Genomic DNA, 17443 nt, shown 5'->3' on the forward strand with positions numbered 1-17443 from the left:
TTAGAAGTCAATGTCTAAGAAATATCAAGAGGGCAATTTGCTGTGCCTTTGCTGGTGAAAAGGACAGCCCTGCTATCTTCAATGGCAAGCTTGTGGTGACTTGGTTTGCTCCATGATATTAAACACTAAGATTGTTAAGTGGGAGAGATTTTAGTGAATCATCCAATTCAAACTCTTATTTTACAAATCAGACAACTGAAAAAAACAACTGGATATTCTCGGATATTCCAGCAGCTTCTTTAGCAAGTAAAGTTCATAGGGGTTCAAGATAATCAGAAATACTTTATATGTATGTTCTTGTCAGGCACACTTTCATGTTTTCCAGACTCAATTAAATATCATAATGGATGTGTGTGTGCTCCACATGCACAGAAAATGCCCTTTACTATAATTCACAGTGTTTTTACTTCTGTTGTTGCTCAGACACCAAATCATCTCTGACTCCTTGTGATTCCATGGACTGCAGCACACCAGGCTTCTTTGTCTTTCGCTGTCTCCCAGAGTTTGCTCAAATTCATGTCCATGGAATCAGTGATGCCATCGAACCATCTCATGCGCTGTCATCCCCTTCTCCTGCCTTCAACCTTTTCCAGCACCAGAGTCTTTTGCAGTGAGTTGGCTCTTCCCATCAGGTGGCCAAAGTATTAGACCTTCAGCATCAGTCCTTCCAATGAAAATTCAGGGCTGGTTTCCTTTAGGATTGACTGGGTTGATCTCCTTGCAGTCCAAGGGACTCTCAAGAGTCTTCTCTAGCACCACAATTCAAAAGCATCAATTCTTTGGCAGTCAGTCTTCTTTATGGTTCAACTCTCATGTTCAGATATAACTACTGGAAAAACCATAGCTTTGACTATATGGACCTTTGCTGGCAAAGTGATGTCTCTGCTTTTCAATACGCTGTCTATGTCTGCCATAGCTTTTCTCCCAAGGACTAAGTGTCTTTTAATTTTGTGGGTGCAATCACTGTCTGTAGTGATTTTGGAGCCCAAGAAAATAAAATCTGTCACTGTTTCCACTTTTTATCCATCTGTTTGCCATTAAATGATGGGACCAGATGCCAGGATCTTAGTATTAGGCCAGCTTTTTCCCTCTCCTCTTTCACCTTCATCAAGAAGCTCTTTAGTTTCTCTTTTCTTTCTGCCATTAGAGTGGTGTCATCTGCATATCCAAGGTTTGATAATTTTAGTAATACAGTTAGAGGAAATATAATACTACATTCCATAAGAGCAGGAATTTTCCCTTTATAGAAATCTGGGGAAGAACCTATAGAGACCTGGACTTTACAGGGGCTTGATGCCTTGGAAGAACAGGACAAGGTCTCTGTAAGGCAGGAGGTGCCTTGGCTCCTGGGGCTCTCCCTGTCAAGTGTAGTCCATACTGTTATGATAACCTGCTGCTTTTCTTAGGATGACCTGGATATTTCTTCCTTATAATTATTCTTACCAAATTCAATATGCAAGACTTTAATCAAGGAAGACCCATTATCTTAATTCAGGTTAGCTGCTCCGTGGTGTCTGGCTCTTTGTGACCCCATGGATTGTAGCCCACCAGGCTCCTCTGTTCAAGAAACTCAAACTCTGGGAGATAGTGAAGGACAGGGAAGCCTGGCATGCTGCAGGCCATGGGGTCATAAAGAGCTGGACACATCTAAATGACTGAACAACAGCAGCAACAACATTATCCTATTGTTTAAAACAATGTAGGTCTTTGCCCAGCAGGTCAAATTCAGTTTCCTATGCTGCAGTGGACACTTTAATAAGCTATGCAACTGGCCGCACCGTCCCTGGTGGCTCAGATGGTAAAGAGTCTGCCTGAAGTGTGGGAGACCTGGGTTTGATCCCTGGGTTGGGAAGATCCCTTAGAGAAGGAAATGGCAACCCACTCCAGTATTCTTGTCTGGAAAATCCCATGGATGGAGGAGCCTGGTGAACTACAACCCATGGGGTTACCAAGAGTCAGATATGACTGAACAACTTCACTTTCACTTTATGCAACTGGCCTGTTTACTGAGAAGTTATATGGAAACGACCATCTCCCTATGATACTGTGCAGAGAGGCACTGCTCAAAGGGATGGGCTGATTATCCACTTGGTTTCACAACCAGAGTTTAGGATTTCTGAGATGGCATGGAGATGGTTAGAATCCCTTGATTTGGGTAAAGCATATTTAGCATCCTGGAGAAAAAAACAGCAACCCGCTCCAGTGTTCTTGCTTGGAGAATCCCATGGACAGAGGGGCCTGGTGGGCTACCGTTCATGGGATAACAAAGAGTCGGACACAATGTTGGCCACAATGGGCTGAGTGACTAAGCACAATGTTTAGCATCCACTCTCCTAGAAATGCTTTCTGCTCTGATTCTGGAAAACATGCAGAGACCCACAGTCCTACAGTTTAAACAGTGACTTATTTGACAAATATCCAGTAAAGAGATACAGCTACTTTCTCCAACTAAGATGACCCTGTGAATGTATATCACATATAAATATATATCCATGATGCCTAGCTCTTCTTTTAGACCTTTAGTGTGTTCTCCCCACCTCCCCAGTGACCCCACCCCTGCCGTGTGTGTGTGTGTGTGTGTGTGTGTGAGAGAGAGAGAGCGCGGGTGGGGGATATTAAAGAATATAACTTCAGACCTTCATGTTCCCATAGGTATTGCTTTTAGAGAACATCCAATGTAATCACATGGATGACGCAGTTCTGTATTATTTCTGTTTTACAGATTGCCTCTCCAACTGACATGCCATCCAATCACCTATATCTATTATATCTACCCATTCAATGTTCATCTAATGAATGAAAACTTACTTTATGTACTAGTTTCCTCTTCTGGGGATTTTCTGCTCTTTTGATAACCTGCTTTAATGTTTTTTGTGCATTCTTAAAGGCAATGGAACTTCTTTATAGAGGCAATTAATACATGTAATTTATGAACTTTGCTGGACAGTCTAGTTAAAAATGTAATTGAAAAGGATGCCACAGGTACATTACTGATATCAATAAAATCTCTATAGTTTTGTTACAACTGTAAGTTCTAAAGGAGGAAATTTTGTCTGTGATTATGTCATCAAATCTAACAAGCCATCAATTGTAAGATTCATTCCAGTTTTTGAGATGCTCAAATGTGAAAAAAAAAAAAAAGGCCAGCAATAGTTTCATATTGTCACTTATTGTAAAATAAATGTAGAATCTAGAGAGAGTAAAACATGAAAAAATAATACATCTAAGAATAGATTGAACAGGTTTAGGACTTCCCTGGTGGCTCAGACGGTAAAGAATCTGCCTGCCAATGCAGGAGACCCAGGTTCTATACCCAGGTTCTATCCCTGGGTTGGGAAGACACCCTGGAGAAGGGAATGGCAATCCACTCCAGTATTCTTGCCTAAGAATTCCATGGACAGAGGAGCCTGGTGGGCTACAGTCCATGGGGTCACAGAGTCAGACATGACTGAGTGATTAACACACACACAAAGATGTTTTTAGGCCGAAAATTTTTTTTGCCAAACTTATACTTTACTTATAGGTAAATAAACAATATTTATAGCAATAAAAATCATAAGTTGGAGGGTATCCAATAACCATTATAGCTGACATTTACCTAGTGTCTACTATAGGCTTCCTGTGACTTTTCTCATTTGGATCTCAGAGCAACCCTGTTAAGAAAGTTCTATTATCTCCATTCTAAAGATGAGGAAACTGAGGTCCAGGACACATTTTCTTATCTTTTCTTTTAAAATAAAGAAATATATACAAGGCTCCTGGGCTAGTAAGGGTAGGGCTAGGATTTAAACTCAGACTGAGGAGCTAACGTCCTGTGTCTTCTGTGTATGAATATCCACCACGGCTCATGACCCATGACCCCTGACTCCATAAAGGACGTGCTCCTTTGGCACCCCTTGGGTCACAGAAATCACATTAACTGCCTGTCAGTCTGTGGGTTGTGGAGCTCTGTGCTAGTTATGCTTTTTCAAAGGCCTTGGAGAGCAGATTCTTGCTTGTGCCGATCAAAGGTTCTTCTGTGCACTTTCATCTGCAATTGTAGAACTTTCAGTGTTGTTTACTTATTTCTGCCCCATGACAACAAAATAATAAAGTCAACAGAATATTTCTCCTTTTAAAAGTAAACTGTGGAAAAACTATAACACAGCCTGTGGAAGCAACCCCCTCACCAGCAGGCCCGTCATCATTCATGACCATTTGGAGGAATTCTGAGCCTTTTGTGAAAAAGTGACTTTTATTTTTTTAATCTGATCAGGTCAAACATTTAAAATGGAGAATGAACATCACATAGGCAAGTGTGCTCTTTCTCAGTAAATGCTTAATGCTATGATGCCTGCTGTTTCCATAGCAGAACTTCTTGACCAAAAGTCACATTAAAGGTTTAGAAACAAAATGAGAAGTTTGATGTTGAAACAGTGACCAACACGCCAAACAGGCCGGAGCCCCCAAGCATGTGAGGGCGAGAGCTTCACTGGGACCCTGAAGGAGACCATCTGAGCTTTCATATTTGAATAAAACAGTCCAAGTTACACAGGTGGTAGCTTTGACTTGAGATCATTCTGTCTTGATTGTTTCACCAGCAGCATCTCTCCCTCGGGACAGCAAAGCAGGCCCATCTGAACATGCGCCCCTCTCTTTCCCTGAGTGTCCCTCACACATTCACCTTCATGCTCCCCATGGCTGGTTCTGCTAGGTACTATCAGACAATGAAGTAATTGCCCCCTCTGAGACTTTGTGTGTCAAGAGGAGGAAAATCAATTCCTGTTACCCAAAGATCTATCACTCCAGGAGACCACTAAAAACTGCTGGCTACCTCGTGGTTCTGGAGTCCTTACAGTTAATTTTTTACCAGAAAAAGGATGCCAACTGTGAGTCAAATGAAGCCCATTCTTTTAAGAATCTATAGGAGGGGCAGAGGGTAACCCAAATAAACCAGGAGAGAAATTTTCCTCTGTACTATCCTTTCCAAAAGGTATTTACTGAAGAAACAAAAGCAGAACACACTCAAGTGCCTGCTCTATGTAGAAAAACCTGCATGAGCTGAAGCCATTAGAAAACTGTTCAGTAACAGTCTTCCTTGTGAAAATATTAGGCTTGCGATGGTTCCAAGCTCAGCATCTCCACGGGTTATCTGTTACATAAGTGGCTGCAGCAGACATAGGATGGCTGCGCTGAGCTTGCAGTCCTAATGGGTGTCTACATTTTCCACTTGGGTAGGAATGCTCTCCTGAAAGCACTGCTGGGTACTCTGCTCAGAGCTGTACTTGAGGTCATTAAAAATGCTTATCAACTTGAAATAACAATCTGAAGACTGATACTAACATGAAGCAAATGTTTGACATGGCTCTTCGCAAAGGTCACTAATTTCTGTATTTTCCTCTTCTCCAGCCAAATAAACCACACTGTCACCTGACCAAATCCCAGAAATGGCACTTTCTTTTGTTTTATCCCAATGGCTTCAAAGTTATGAGACGCCTGCTGTGAGAGTTGAAGAGAGAAACTGGCACCTATAAGCAACATTTCCCAGGACAAAGAATACCAGATGCCCTATTATTGACTTAAAGTCTCAGAACAGCAAGGCAATCCTTCCCTCCTTTTCTTTGGCAAGCTCTTCCAAAACTGCAGTCAGCTTTTCCACTGATATCTGAAACTCCTCTTTACATAAGCAAATGAAATCAGGGGTGTGAAACAATTATTCAGACAATTTGAGAATAAATAAAATTTCATCTTATACTGAGAATGATTTATGAGGACTATTTGTCTTCATAATTCTTGTGGTCATTTGAAAATACTATTCTCCCCTCTGCTGGCCTAAGCCAAAAAAGAGCATCTTTAGCAAATACTTATTAATTCTTATGGTAGTTCATAGAACACCATGGCTGGGGCTCATAAGTGCAATACACAAAGAAAATGAAGCAATTACTTCAAAGACAGTGGCTTTTACAAATTTTAAATGTTCTTGCTTCTTTCTTCATTCCATAAATTTAGTACCATGAGCTGTGTTTAAGATACTCCAAATATCACAACATATTGTTAGATAGAATTATTTAAAAAAAAAAGGACTTCTGCAGCTATATCGGTTCCATTGCAAACAAGCTACACAAATTTACACGGATGGAGAAAAAAAACAGAATCTGGCCTCAAAGTCAAAGGACCTGAGTTGAGATCCAGCCTTTGCTCTTACTGGCCACTAGACCATATGTCAACCACTTAAACGACTTTCTGTCTTCAGTCTCCTCATCTATAGACTAGGGATAAAAACAACAGAATCCAATAACGTTGTTTTAAAGACTAAGTCAGATAATGTACACAAAAGTCCAATGGCATGGTGCTTGGTATGTATAGGAAACAGTACATATATATATTAATTGAAGTTACCATGGCATATTATAAGGTATCACCTAACATGAACCCCACTAAAGAAAGGCTGTGGCAATATTCTGAGTCTATTTATAAATTTGAGATTTTCATGCTCGAAAAAGTATAATCTCTTGTTGACAACACCACAATTTACTGCCACTGGGAAAGTTTACGAAGCCAAAGGGATACGGTTATAAGAATGAGAAGCAATTTTCTTTGCCACAAACAAATGTGATTAAATCTATTTTAATGCACTGCTGACTTTATTTATATTTTCTTAAGGCTGAGATTGGCATTTTGTGGTTCCAGTTTTTTTAAAAGATTATTTATACTCATCCTTCCCAAAGGGAGTTAGTGATGATTTTTTACTGTATACACTGGATTGTAATCTGTGTACATCAATTACTCACACTGGGATTTCCTAATGTAGAAACTGACTGTAACTGAGACTCACTTCGTTTGCATGATTGCTCATCTATTTTTTTTTAATTCTCTAATTCTTTGTTGAAGATGATAAAACAAGCTTTGAATACATAAACAAACATAAATAGAAAAACTCAATGTTGTAATTATTACCAAATTAATCTGAAAGTAAAATTTAGCAATGACAATTAAAATCCCAATAAAGATGGTTTAACTGAATATGAACAGCCTGTTTTGGAAAAGAAAACATGTACGAATATTTAAGAAAATTTTAGGTAAGTGATTGCTTTGCTTATCTTTAATGGAGCAAGACTTCCTCAATTAATGTCTTACTAAAGATTTGCTTTTTAATTTTGGGTTCAAGAAAATATATTATTTTTCCTTTCCATAAAAGTTAAATTTGTTTATTGTAGGAAATTTGGAAAGAAGTGAAAAACATAAAAAAAGAAAATAAAAGTCACTTATAAGTCTGAGTGATAATTACTATAAACATGTGGAGACAGTTTTTTTTTTCTAGTCTTATTATTCATTTCTCTTTATCTTCAAAATTCAAAGTTGGTGCCAAATTACAGGAACAGTTTTGTATCATATATTTTAACTGAATATTATATAATGAATATTTTTCTGAAAAATTCTGTCATATGAATGTCTCATTATTTATCCAATATTCTATCATGAAATATCTAGGTTTAACACATTTTTTTCCTACAAAAAAATGCTACAATGAATATCATTGCCTATAAATCTTTGAATATATCTTTGATGATTTTTTAGGTTTGGATTTTGATATATTAAAATTTTAAAAAGCAGTAGATTACACAGTATGCAAAGAGAAAATAATTAAAATTTTCTTCATACCTGACCAAAACAACCTGCATAATGAATAAGGCTTGGAAAATCCTTAGAACAACTCAATTCAGCAATGGCTTCTGTTTCACTCACCATCCAGCGTACACACTCCAACTGACCATTCTAGATTAAAAAGAAAAAAAAATGAAGGTAATTCAAGTTTAAAAGTTATCTCACAGGTGGCATTTTTACCAAGAAAAAAAATCACATGAATTTTAGCTTTTATTTCTGGCTTAACTCATTTACAATAAATGTATACCATACTTGTGACCAGTAATTTCTACTCTAAATCAACTGCATAGTTTTTACTTAAATATGTTCTCATAATTTCATTATTTAAAAATCAATTTATTAAAGTATAATTTGCTAACTATAAAATGTACTCTTTTAAAAGTACAATTTGAATTTTTGACAAGTATATTCTCTGGTAACTCCAACTCCAGTGAAGACATAGAACATCTCCACCCTTGCCCCCTCATTTCTAGCTCTCCTTTGTTCTCCTACTGCTCACCTTTGCCCACATGACCACTCTGATTCCTATCACAGCAGAAGAGAATATGCACTCTTTAACATCAAGTTTCTTTCTACCTGGGCTTCCCTTGTAGCTCAGTCAGTAAAGAAGCTGCCCGCAGTGCAGGAGACCTGGGTTCGATCCCTGAGTTGGGAAGATCCCCTGGAGAAGGAAATGGCAACCCACTCCAGTATCCTTGCCTGGAAAATCTCATGGACAGAGAAGCCTGGTAGGCTGCATAATGCTTCTATCTACATAAGCTACTGCTTGGAGATAGCTTATTTCTTTTTATTGCTGAGAAGTATTCCACTGTATGAATATACTACAATTTGTTTATCCATTAACTCTTAGAACTGGCTTTTTCTCTTGATAAGTTAGAATGTGAGGAGTCCAAAATAAAGAAAAGGGAAATAATCCCAATGCTACATTCACTGAAGGAGCCTTCTCTTCCCTGATGCTCACAGTCCTTTTCTCCTGTGCTCAAACCCACACTGTGCAAACCAGGAAGACTGCTGTGATATACACAACCTAGCCATTAAGACCCAGACTTTGGACTGGATTTAAATCCTTAATCCACCACTTAGTTACAAGACCTTGAATAAGCGTCTTCATCTCTCTGATACTCAATTTTCTCATCTATGAAATAGCAGGGGTTAGTAGCAGCTACCTTATGGAGTTACTGTAAAGATTAAATGAGGCGAAGCATGTCAGCTTCCTAAGCACACAATACCTATTATCTTATACTATATTAAAATGCTATCTTAGATCCTCATAATAACTCCAGAAGACAAATGAGACATTCAGCTGCTTTCCTGGTTTACACAGTGTGGGATCTTAGCCCAAGAGAAAAGAACTACGGTGGGTGTGAAGTCAGGGAGGCCTATACTGAAAATAAGACAGGGGAAGTAATCTGCTCATTCTTCACTTACTCTGGAATTTCAAGTAGTTAACTTGTAGCTAATCTCATGTAGAACAGTCATCTAGCATGATTAGTACCTGTTGAATAGTTTCCCGGTGCCCTACTCAGCTCTATCTCCTCCCATTTCTTTCCTCCTTGCTGCCCAGGGAGGCTGATCTCTATGGGTTGATTCCCTTGGCCCCCGGCTTTTGACTGGGTTTGGCTGATGGAAAGCAGTAGCAGGAAACCAGGAAAAGAGAGTGTGTTTAAGGTTCCCTTTGTTCCCAACTCCCCCTTAATGGAGATGCCACTGGTCTGCTGAGTCCTACCAACCAGTCAAAGGTCAAAAGTCAGCAGTTCTACTCAATCCTCTCTATCTCAAGTCCTTCCCCTGCCCTTTTAGGCTCTGGGGTGGTAAATGCGCTCTGGTTGTTACTGACCCCAATATATTGTACTGTCCTTCACATGCTCCCTACACTACACCCCATCCATTCACCCTCCTTTTGCTTATAAATCATTCATTATGGCCTCTCCTTAAATTACACAATTTGAGCATGCAGTGTTTCTTAGGAGAACTTAAAAAACAAAATAAAACAACCCAAGGATACAATGTGCTTCATTCCCTCTGAATGAAGAAAGAAAAAGGAACCATGGTGAGCATCTATAAGCAAGACAGTCTACATCAATGTATTTTAACACAGAATGCAGAAATATGAGATAATAGTCCTGATTTTAGTAATAGCAGTTAGAGTCTTTTCTCTGTCTTTGGTTAGTCTAACTAAAGGTTTGCTAATTTTTAAGCAGCTTTTTATGAGACAAATTTGGTTTTGCTGATTTTTTCTATTGCTTTTCTATTGTCTATTTCATTTATTTTTGCTTGAAAAGTTTTAGATTTCCTTCTTTCTGCTTGCTTTGAATTTAGTATTTTTCTAGTTTTATGAGGTAGATTAGGCTATTAATTTGAGATCTTCCTCCTTCTCCTTCTTTTTTAAACACAGGCATTTACCAAAACATATATTTCCCTTTAAGTAAGCTTTAGGTGCATATTTAAATGTAGGTATGTTGCATTTTCATTAATCTCCAAACAGCTTACAATTTTCCTTATAATTTCTCTTTTGATATAATGATTATTTTGGACTGTGTTAATTCTATATACTTGTGAATATCTTAAATCTCCTTCTGTTATTAAAGCTGATTGCATTTCATTATAGTTAAAGACAAACATTTTGCATGATTTTAATTACTTTAAATTTATTGAGATCTGTTTTATGACCCAACATATGGTCTATAAGAGAGAATATTTCATGTGCACTGGAAAAAAATGCATGTTTCTGCTGCTATTGGGTAGAATGTTCTGTTCGATGTGTTAGGCTTAGTTCATCGAAGAAGAAACATTTAAACAAATAAAAAGTTGCCAGAGAGGCAAAAGGAAATACTATATCATTACCATGAGTTTGAAAGCCATATCACTTGTCATTAATAGAACTACCAACAAAACAAAAATCTTATTAAGTTCTAGCTGGAAATTTTTACTTGCTAACATCTCTGAGCTTTGGGTCACTCATTGTATGTTAAAAAGGACAATCAGTAGGTTATGTATTTTCTCACCAGACCAGCATTTTGTCTTTGGACTTACTCAGAAATTAAAAGAGAATTAAGGTTATTTCATTACAAATCTGTTTAGATTCTAAATTTTTGTGCTGGCTCCATGTTAGAAAACAGATTGTTTTCACCTTTTTGAAACTTTCTTTACAATCATTTTGTTTAACTGTTCCCAAAGGGCACTTAATAATACCTTGAACTCCCACAGTATCTAGTGTTGGGTCCCCGAGAAAGCACTCAATAAATTTTGCATGGAGCTGGCAAGAATTTATGATGTTCCATTTAAGGAGTTTAAGTGTGGGGAGAGATGTTCTTAAGCTTTGGTATGACTTCAGAGCCCCTTTTCTAATGTAATCTTCTTATTTGATATCCTGTCTCTGACTCTGCTTCCTGTCAGCCAAGTCGTATCATCTGAGCAACTTCTGCCCGTTTGTACCAAGTCTGTTTGTCTTTAATGACAGCAGGGCTCTCCAAAATGTGCTTAACGAGGTGAAACGCCACCAGTTAGTTACCAGTGTTCAAAACAAGGTCTTAAAATGGAAGAATGATGACTTTTTGGGACTCCCTCAATTTCATCAACGTCCATCACAAAACACTAATGGACTGAGGCAGGACATGTATCAGGACAGGATCACCAGAAGGCAAGGCACGTGTTATAAAATATTTGTATTTACCGCTTTTGTAAATTCTAGATTAAATGAAGGAATAAAAGAACACTTCCATTTCTCAGATCATTTTCCAGAAATAAAGTATGAAAAGCTTGAGACTGCGAAACTATAAGAGCTTTTGAGTCCTATGGGTTTGATTGCATGTTATTCATTAAAGCAGAAAAAAAAATTACTAAGTTTGCATGCTGATTGTATCAGAGAGAAGCTATATTGACTGGAGGAGTTTAAGAATAAACAAACACTTAATATGAATAACATAAAGGAGTTTGCCCAGGGTTGGCTTAATGACCATTAAATTTCTTAGGTACCTTTCTACTTTGAAGATTCTTACTCTATGAAAACAAGCATTTGGGCACACAAATTAACAAATTTTATATGATTATGTGTGTGTGTTAGTCTCTCAGTCGTGTCTGACTCTTTGCAACTCTATGGACTATAGCCCACCAGGCTCCTCTGTCCATGGGATTTTTCCAGGCAAGAATACTGGAGTGGGTTGCCATTCCTTTCTCCAGGGGATCTTCCTGACCCAGGGATTGAATCCGGGTCTGCCACACTGCAGGCACTCTTTACTGTCTGAGCCACTAGAGAAGACTTAACTACAATTATGTAGTTAAGATATATTCAAAACCCACCACTAGTGAGTAAAACTAATGAGCACTGTATTTTATAAATACTAAAATGACAAGGTAGATGTCAGCAATCACTGGCACTGAAAGAATATTTTAGTCATGACTGACATTCCCACTGATTACCAAACCCAATTCTTGCCTTCCCACACCATTCTGACATGGGACTAGATCCTGAACTCACCATCCTGCACTGGTAACTTACCTGCCTTATCCACCAGGCTATCAATTCCTTAAGAAAAGAGACTATGTCTCATTCACATTTGTTTTGCCAGTGCCTTAAAACAATGTCTGGTGGACTCAAAAACACTGTTTAACTTCACTATACTGAATTTTCACTCACACTTGTTTTTTTCTTTTTTCTTGATGGCAGTTCAGCTCTTATTTGACATAGCATCACTGACAACTAAGGAAAAATGATATCTATCCACTGGGGTCATGGATTTCTTATATGATCAAGAAACCTAATGACTGAGTAACATTAAACACAATAGAAAGCAACTTTTTAACAATGTAAAACTTTGCTGAATGATAAATAAATTGAAGATACAAAAATTTAGATTTGCATAAGAGGTATACAGGGGAAGGAAATTGCTTTTCAAATATAACATGTTCCTTAGTGAATTCACAAACAGACTTTAAACTAGCAAGTTCCCCTAGTATATTTCAATATAATTCTATTTGTAAAAATTATGATTATTCAGCTTTTAGAAGCCATAACTATTAAGCAAAGCAAAGTACAAATGCAGAAGCACAAGATGTATTATATTTCCCTAAACTTCACTTCTGGCTTCTTAATAAATGTGATTGAATTCCACATTTATTTGCCAAAGATCTTAAAAGTAATTTTAGTTTAATAGCTAACCTTTTAGTGATGTGTTACATTTTACAGAGGCACTCACTACAGTGCTATAAAAGACAACATTTTCCTGTATCAGTGTTTCTGGGTTTTAACTCTATCCCAGTCGGCATTAATTTGCCTAGTTTTTGACAGATAACATACTGTGCTCTGTGAGAGCCAAACTCAAACTCGGCACCGATATTCTAAAGAACTCCTGATATTGCAGACACTTCAACTTCAGATGTAATCCATCAGAAGTCCACTTTATTCTCTGAAATCCTCCTGAGTACTAGGCTAGCATGCCTTACCATACACCTTTTCCCCATTCATCTTGCTCATTTATACTCACATTAGGGAAAAAAATGAAACAGCCTCACAAAGATCCAGGGGTGGTTAAGAATCCAAACTGCAGTCACCATGAATAACAAAAGTTCTTAAAATGGCAACAGATCATTTTCCTTTCTCTTTATTAGCTTTCCTTTCTCTTTTGATGCTTACCCTAAATTGGAATATAGTCTCAAAATCTCAAAGCAGTTAGCAACTGAGACGGTTAACCTTTTAAATGCAATAGGTTCACTTGCTGTTTGCTTGGAACATCACTTTTCTCTTTCCACTCTAACAGTTTACTAGAAATCTGACAAGACAGGAACATGTGGAGGGCCCAGCCCCAACCACCAGTACCTTGATGGCCAGGCCTGCGGGAGTCAACTTCTCCACATTTCGCTCATTGAGGCAGTCTTCTCCCATCAAAGAAGTGAGGTGCTGCAGGCACTCTGCGTGTCCCTGCGATGCGGCAACGTGTAAGAGATTGTTTCCACTTTCATCATGAATTTTGTCTAGATTGTCGGCAGCTAGGTGTGGCTGTACACATAGTAAGATGAGGAAAACTTAAGTCAATAAAACAGAATGAGAAGCTGTGGGGATTTTGCTCTGGGCCTTGGGAAGAAGAGATGAACTTCCAGAAGCCCTGGTGACAGTCACGGGGTTGTAATAAGTCAGAATTCCTTGCTATGAAAGCACAGGAATGCTCAAGTGACTTACGTTCATGGGAGACAGGCAACAGAGATGAGTCAACGAGTCTGTAGAGGCTCCAAGCCAGCTTTCTAACAACTCATGGCAACCAGCAGGTTTCTTGTCTGTCTCCTCCATTCCTGCTATGTTCTGAGGGCCAGACTCTGCTTTATTCCCTGTGGTAGGTTTGCTGAATGAATGAACTACCTGTCTTAACCATCTGCTTTGACTTGAGCTTTGGAGAGCTGGCTCTGACGGCAAGCCTCATGATGGGTGCTGTAGTCTGTGCTCCCCCGGGTACCTCCAAACACTTTCACCCCTAAACAAACTCCTGGGCATCTGGAAGCTATACTTGGACTCTGGTTTCTTCACCTTGAGTGAAGTTCAGTGCCCTGAGCGTGACTCATTGATAAAGACTGTTGGGTAAATTGAGAGGTGTTATCATTTGGGAAACATAAAAACATGGGAAAGATAAAAGAAAGGGATGAACCAGAGAGGAAGAGCCAGGAGAAATGGAAAAGACATTTTCAAGAGACCAAAAAAAAAAAAAAAATTACTTTACTTAGTAAAATTGTTCAATGATATCATCCTATTATAACACTAAAATTTGTGGTATTAGACCAAGTGCATTACATTTATCTATGCATAGCTTTACCATGAGTAGAATCACATGGCCAAGATGTGATGATTTTCCTTGAATGAGACTTTAATTAACACCACAGTGTCAGCTCAGGTTTACTACTGTTTGATCCATGTCTGGAAGCCAGGAAAGAACAATGTAGGCAGATGGAATGTGATTTCAGTTTAATTTTCTCTGAGACTAAGCAGAACAGACTTTTCTTACATCATGTTACTCTGTGTCTAGAGTCTCTGGAAAAGCTTCTTCATGCTCCCTAGACATGCAGACCTGGAACTAAATAAAAACTCCATGTGGGTCAGAGGGCAATCAAGCTCTAGGGTAAGTCTCTATCTGCAAAAGCTTTCAAACATCCTGGTCCAAGTCTTCTGAATAATGATCAGGATAAAACAGAAGACCCTCTGTTCATATATCTGGCAATTCCCCATCAGCAAGGAACTGACATCCCCACAAATAACTCAGTGAGAGCATTGGGAACCATTTGAAAAGCAAAAGGAAAGACATTAACATTCATATTTTTTAAAGTGCTGGGCTTTTTTGGGTTTTGCTTTTACTTTAGAGTACATGTCCTTATTACAGTTGAATTCATGCACAGTTCAAGTGAAATAATACTCCCTCTATAGCCATTTGTTTTTCCTCATATTAAACACCTTTTAATTTTAAAATTCCAAAGTCACATCGTCCAACTAAAGCCATGAGCAGAGATTAAACAAAAATTGGAACAAAAGCATCATCATTCTGTTACTGGTGAATGGAGTTGATAGAACTGGAGTTCTAGATGGTTAGCGTGTATTTTGAATTAGTTCATACTCACCAGGAGAGATATTTGCCCTTCTTTAACAATGTTCAAGATGCTTTTTACTTTTTTCAGGTACTCGTTCCTTTCTTCAGGTCCCTGGGAGCTGGTCCAGTTCATGCCACCAATCTGCTCCTCTAGTTTGGGGTCTGTTGCCGAGGACTGCAGATGGAAGGCCCTGAGCTGGCAATCTGGTGCCACTGCCTTGTCAACTTTCCGACTGTGAGGATCACTGAAGGTCTTGTGTAGAAAGTCCTTACCCTGGTTTTCAGGCTCATAAGCAGAGCCACTTTTAACGAGAGGAGGAGAACTCTCTGATTCTTCAGGGGAGAGCTTCTGTTGGTCCTGGACAACAGAGGATGCTTTTCTCAAGTGAGGGCTTTTCACAGGAGAAAGGACACAAAATGGTGTCATGTTAGACGGGGAGCTCTCAGCACTTCCGGTAGGGCAAGCTTTGCCGGAAAGGCCATTAATGCTTGTGCATAAACCCAAAATTCTTTTTTCCGAAGTCGCCTTGGTGAAAGAGGCCAGCTGCTGACTGGATTTGATGTAAGGCACGTCAAGAATCTCATCCATGTCGAGGTCATAATGTTCCAGCTCCCCCAGCAGGGTGCTGGGTTCGGTGCTCTTCCTCTGGGGGCTGCCCTCGACAGCTCTGGGGCCAAGCTCCTCGGGTTGGGGGCCTGGGTCAGGATCATTCCCTTTCTGGTACTCTGCCTTTTGGTTCTTTTGGTCATCACTTTCATTGTTCTCCAGAGTCTCTGGCTGGTGTTTCAATGGGGACACTCTTTTCACTGGGCGGAACTTACTATACACATCGGCGATTCCTGTGGGCTTCTGCGTGTTTGTAATAAGAGTTGAGACACCACAATTCCAGCCAGAGCTAGACACTGTTTTAAAATAAATTAAGAGAGGGGACTATTAAATTGAAACACTGAAAATAGCATGGCCATGTAGGCAGACACGATCCTCTCAAGTTGTGCTCAAAGGAAGTCTGGGTATTAAGGAACAATTTAAGAGAGAATGTAGACCATAAAACAGTTTGTACTTACCCTTGAAAAACAGTGAATGCTAAAAGAAAGTTACCACGTATTGGCTTAGAATTAATTCATGTAGTAATAATAGTAGAAGCAAATAGCAAAAGAAAACAAACCCAGACAGACACTCTGTTTTATTCCCTGAGTGGTTGCACCTCCCTGACAGTATGTTGATACTTGTCACCACTCTGAAAAACAGAATTGGAGGATAGGATCCTTTGCATTTAATAAACTTCCAAACTAATTCAGGGAGAGAAGGTATGTACCTGCATTTGTGCACACACACATAGGTATACCCTTAGAGCTCATGAAGTCTTGGAGAAAGAAGGGGTAAATGATTTAATACTGGGCAAACTTAAACTGAGAACTACTGAGTGATTCCCTAGGTGATCTGTTAGATGGATCAGGGAAAGAACAGGAAGGCATGGAATGGTCAGGACTGGCTGGACCATGGGAGATAAGGCACAGTGGAGTTCATCCCACCCTAGACTGATTAGTATCCAAGTCAACCATAGCTCATGGGCATTTGACAGTGCTTTGTGGCATATGACCAGCAACATAACACACTGCCACGCCACAAGGGAACATGCTCTTTTAGAGTCACTGCTGCCCTCCGTCGTTTGGAAAGCTGGAAATAACAGGAGGAAGTTGCAAAGGGAGGGTGAAGCAGGCAGGCTAGTATTTTTTTTCCCCCTTCTCATTTCTGTGCAAAGTTTAGATAAAGATTGTATAGTCTGTGTTTGAGTGTCTGGTTGGGATGATGTGTCAAGTGAAACAGCAACACATGAGAGGTGAAAGACAAGCACCACCTCCTTCCACAGGGAGCCTCATATGACCAGCTGCCCCTGCCTCCCCTCAGAGGCTGACCGAGCAATGGCCTCCTCCCTCAGCCTCGATGATACAGCTTCCTGTCTGGGACAGTCCTCTGACTAGACAGATGACCCTGCACCCTGGTAACTTGCAGGCCACTGATTTATGGACTCTTACTCCTTTCCCACTTAGTTTATACCATCCTCCACCAAAGGGGTGAGGTTTCAGGATACGCCTTCCCACTTGGCATCTCCCATCTCTGTCTCCTCTAGAACAGCAGCGGGTGGGAAGGGTTTAAACCAAAGTACCTGTGTGTGTCTGTTCTTTGCCGGTGAGCACAACCCAAAAATGGGCTTCCCAGGTGGTGCGGTGGT

General features: G+C 39.4%; 1 protein-coding gene across 24 annotated transcripts in view; it reads right to left on the reverse strand.

Moving 5' to 3' along the window:
• SNCAIP (synuclein alpha interacting protein) overlaps nt 1–17443 on the reverse strand; it is a 164648-nt gene that overhangs the window by 29248 nt on the left and 117957 nt on the right. For all 24 annotated transcript variants that reach the window (XR_015167061.1, XR_015167060.1, XM_086410697.1 and 21 more), the window contains 3 exons: nt 15241–16112; nt 13460–13639; nt 7642–7755 (listed from right to left, as the gene is read on the reverse strand). Coding sequence is in view for 22 of the 24 variants with exons in the window: in XM_086410697.1 (XP_086266823.1) it covers nt 7642–7755; nt 13460–13639; nt 15241–16112 (1166 nt within the window). In the remaining 2 variants the exon portion in view is untranslated. The remainder of the gene's footprint in view (nt 1–7641; nt 7756–13459; nt 13640–15240; nt 16113–17443) is intronic.

Source organism: Bos grunniens, chromosome 7 (assembly GCF_055505025.1).
Source record: "Bos grunniens cultivar Pamir isolate PY7600 chromosome 7, Bosgru_T2T1.0, whole genome shotgun sequence".
NCBI lineage: Eukaryota > Metazoa > Chordata > Mammalia > Artiodactyla > Bovidae > Bos > Bos grunniens.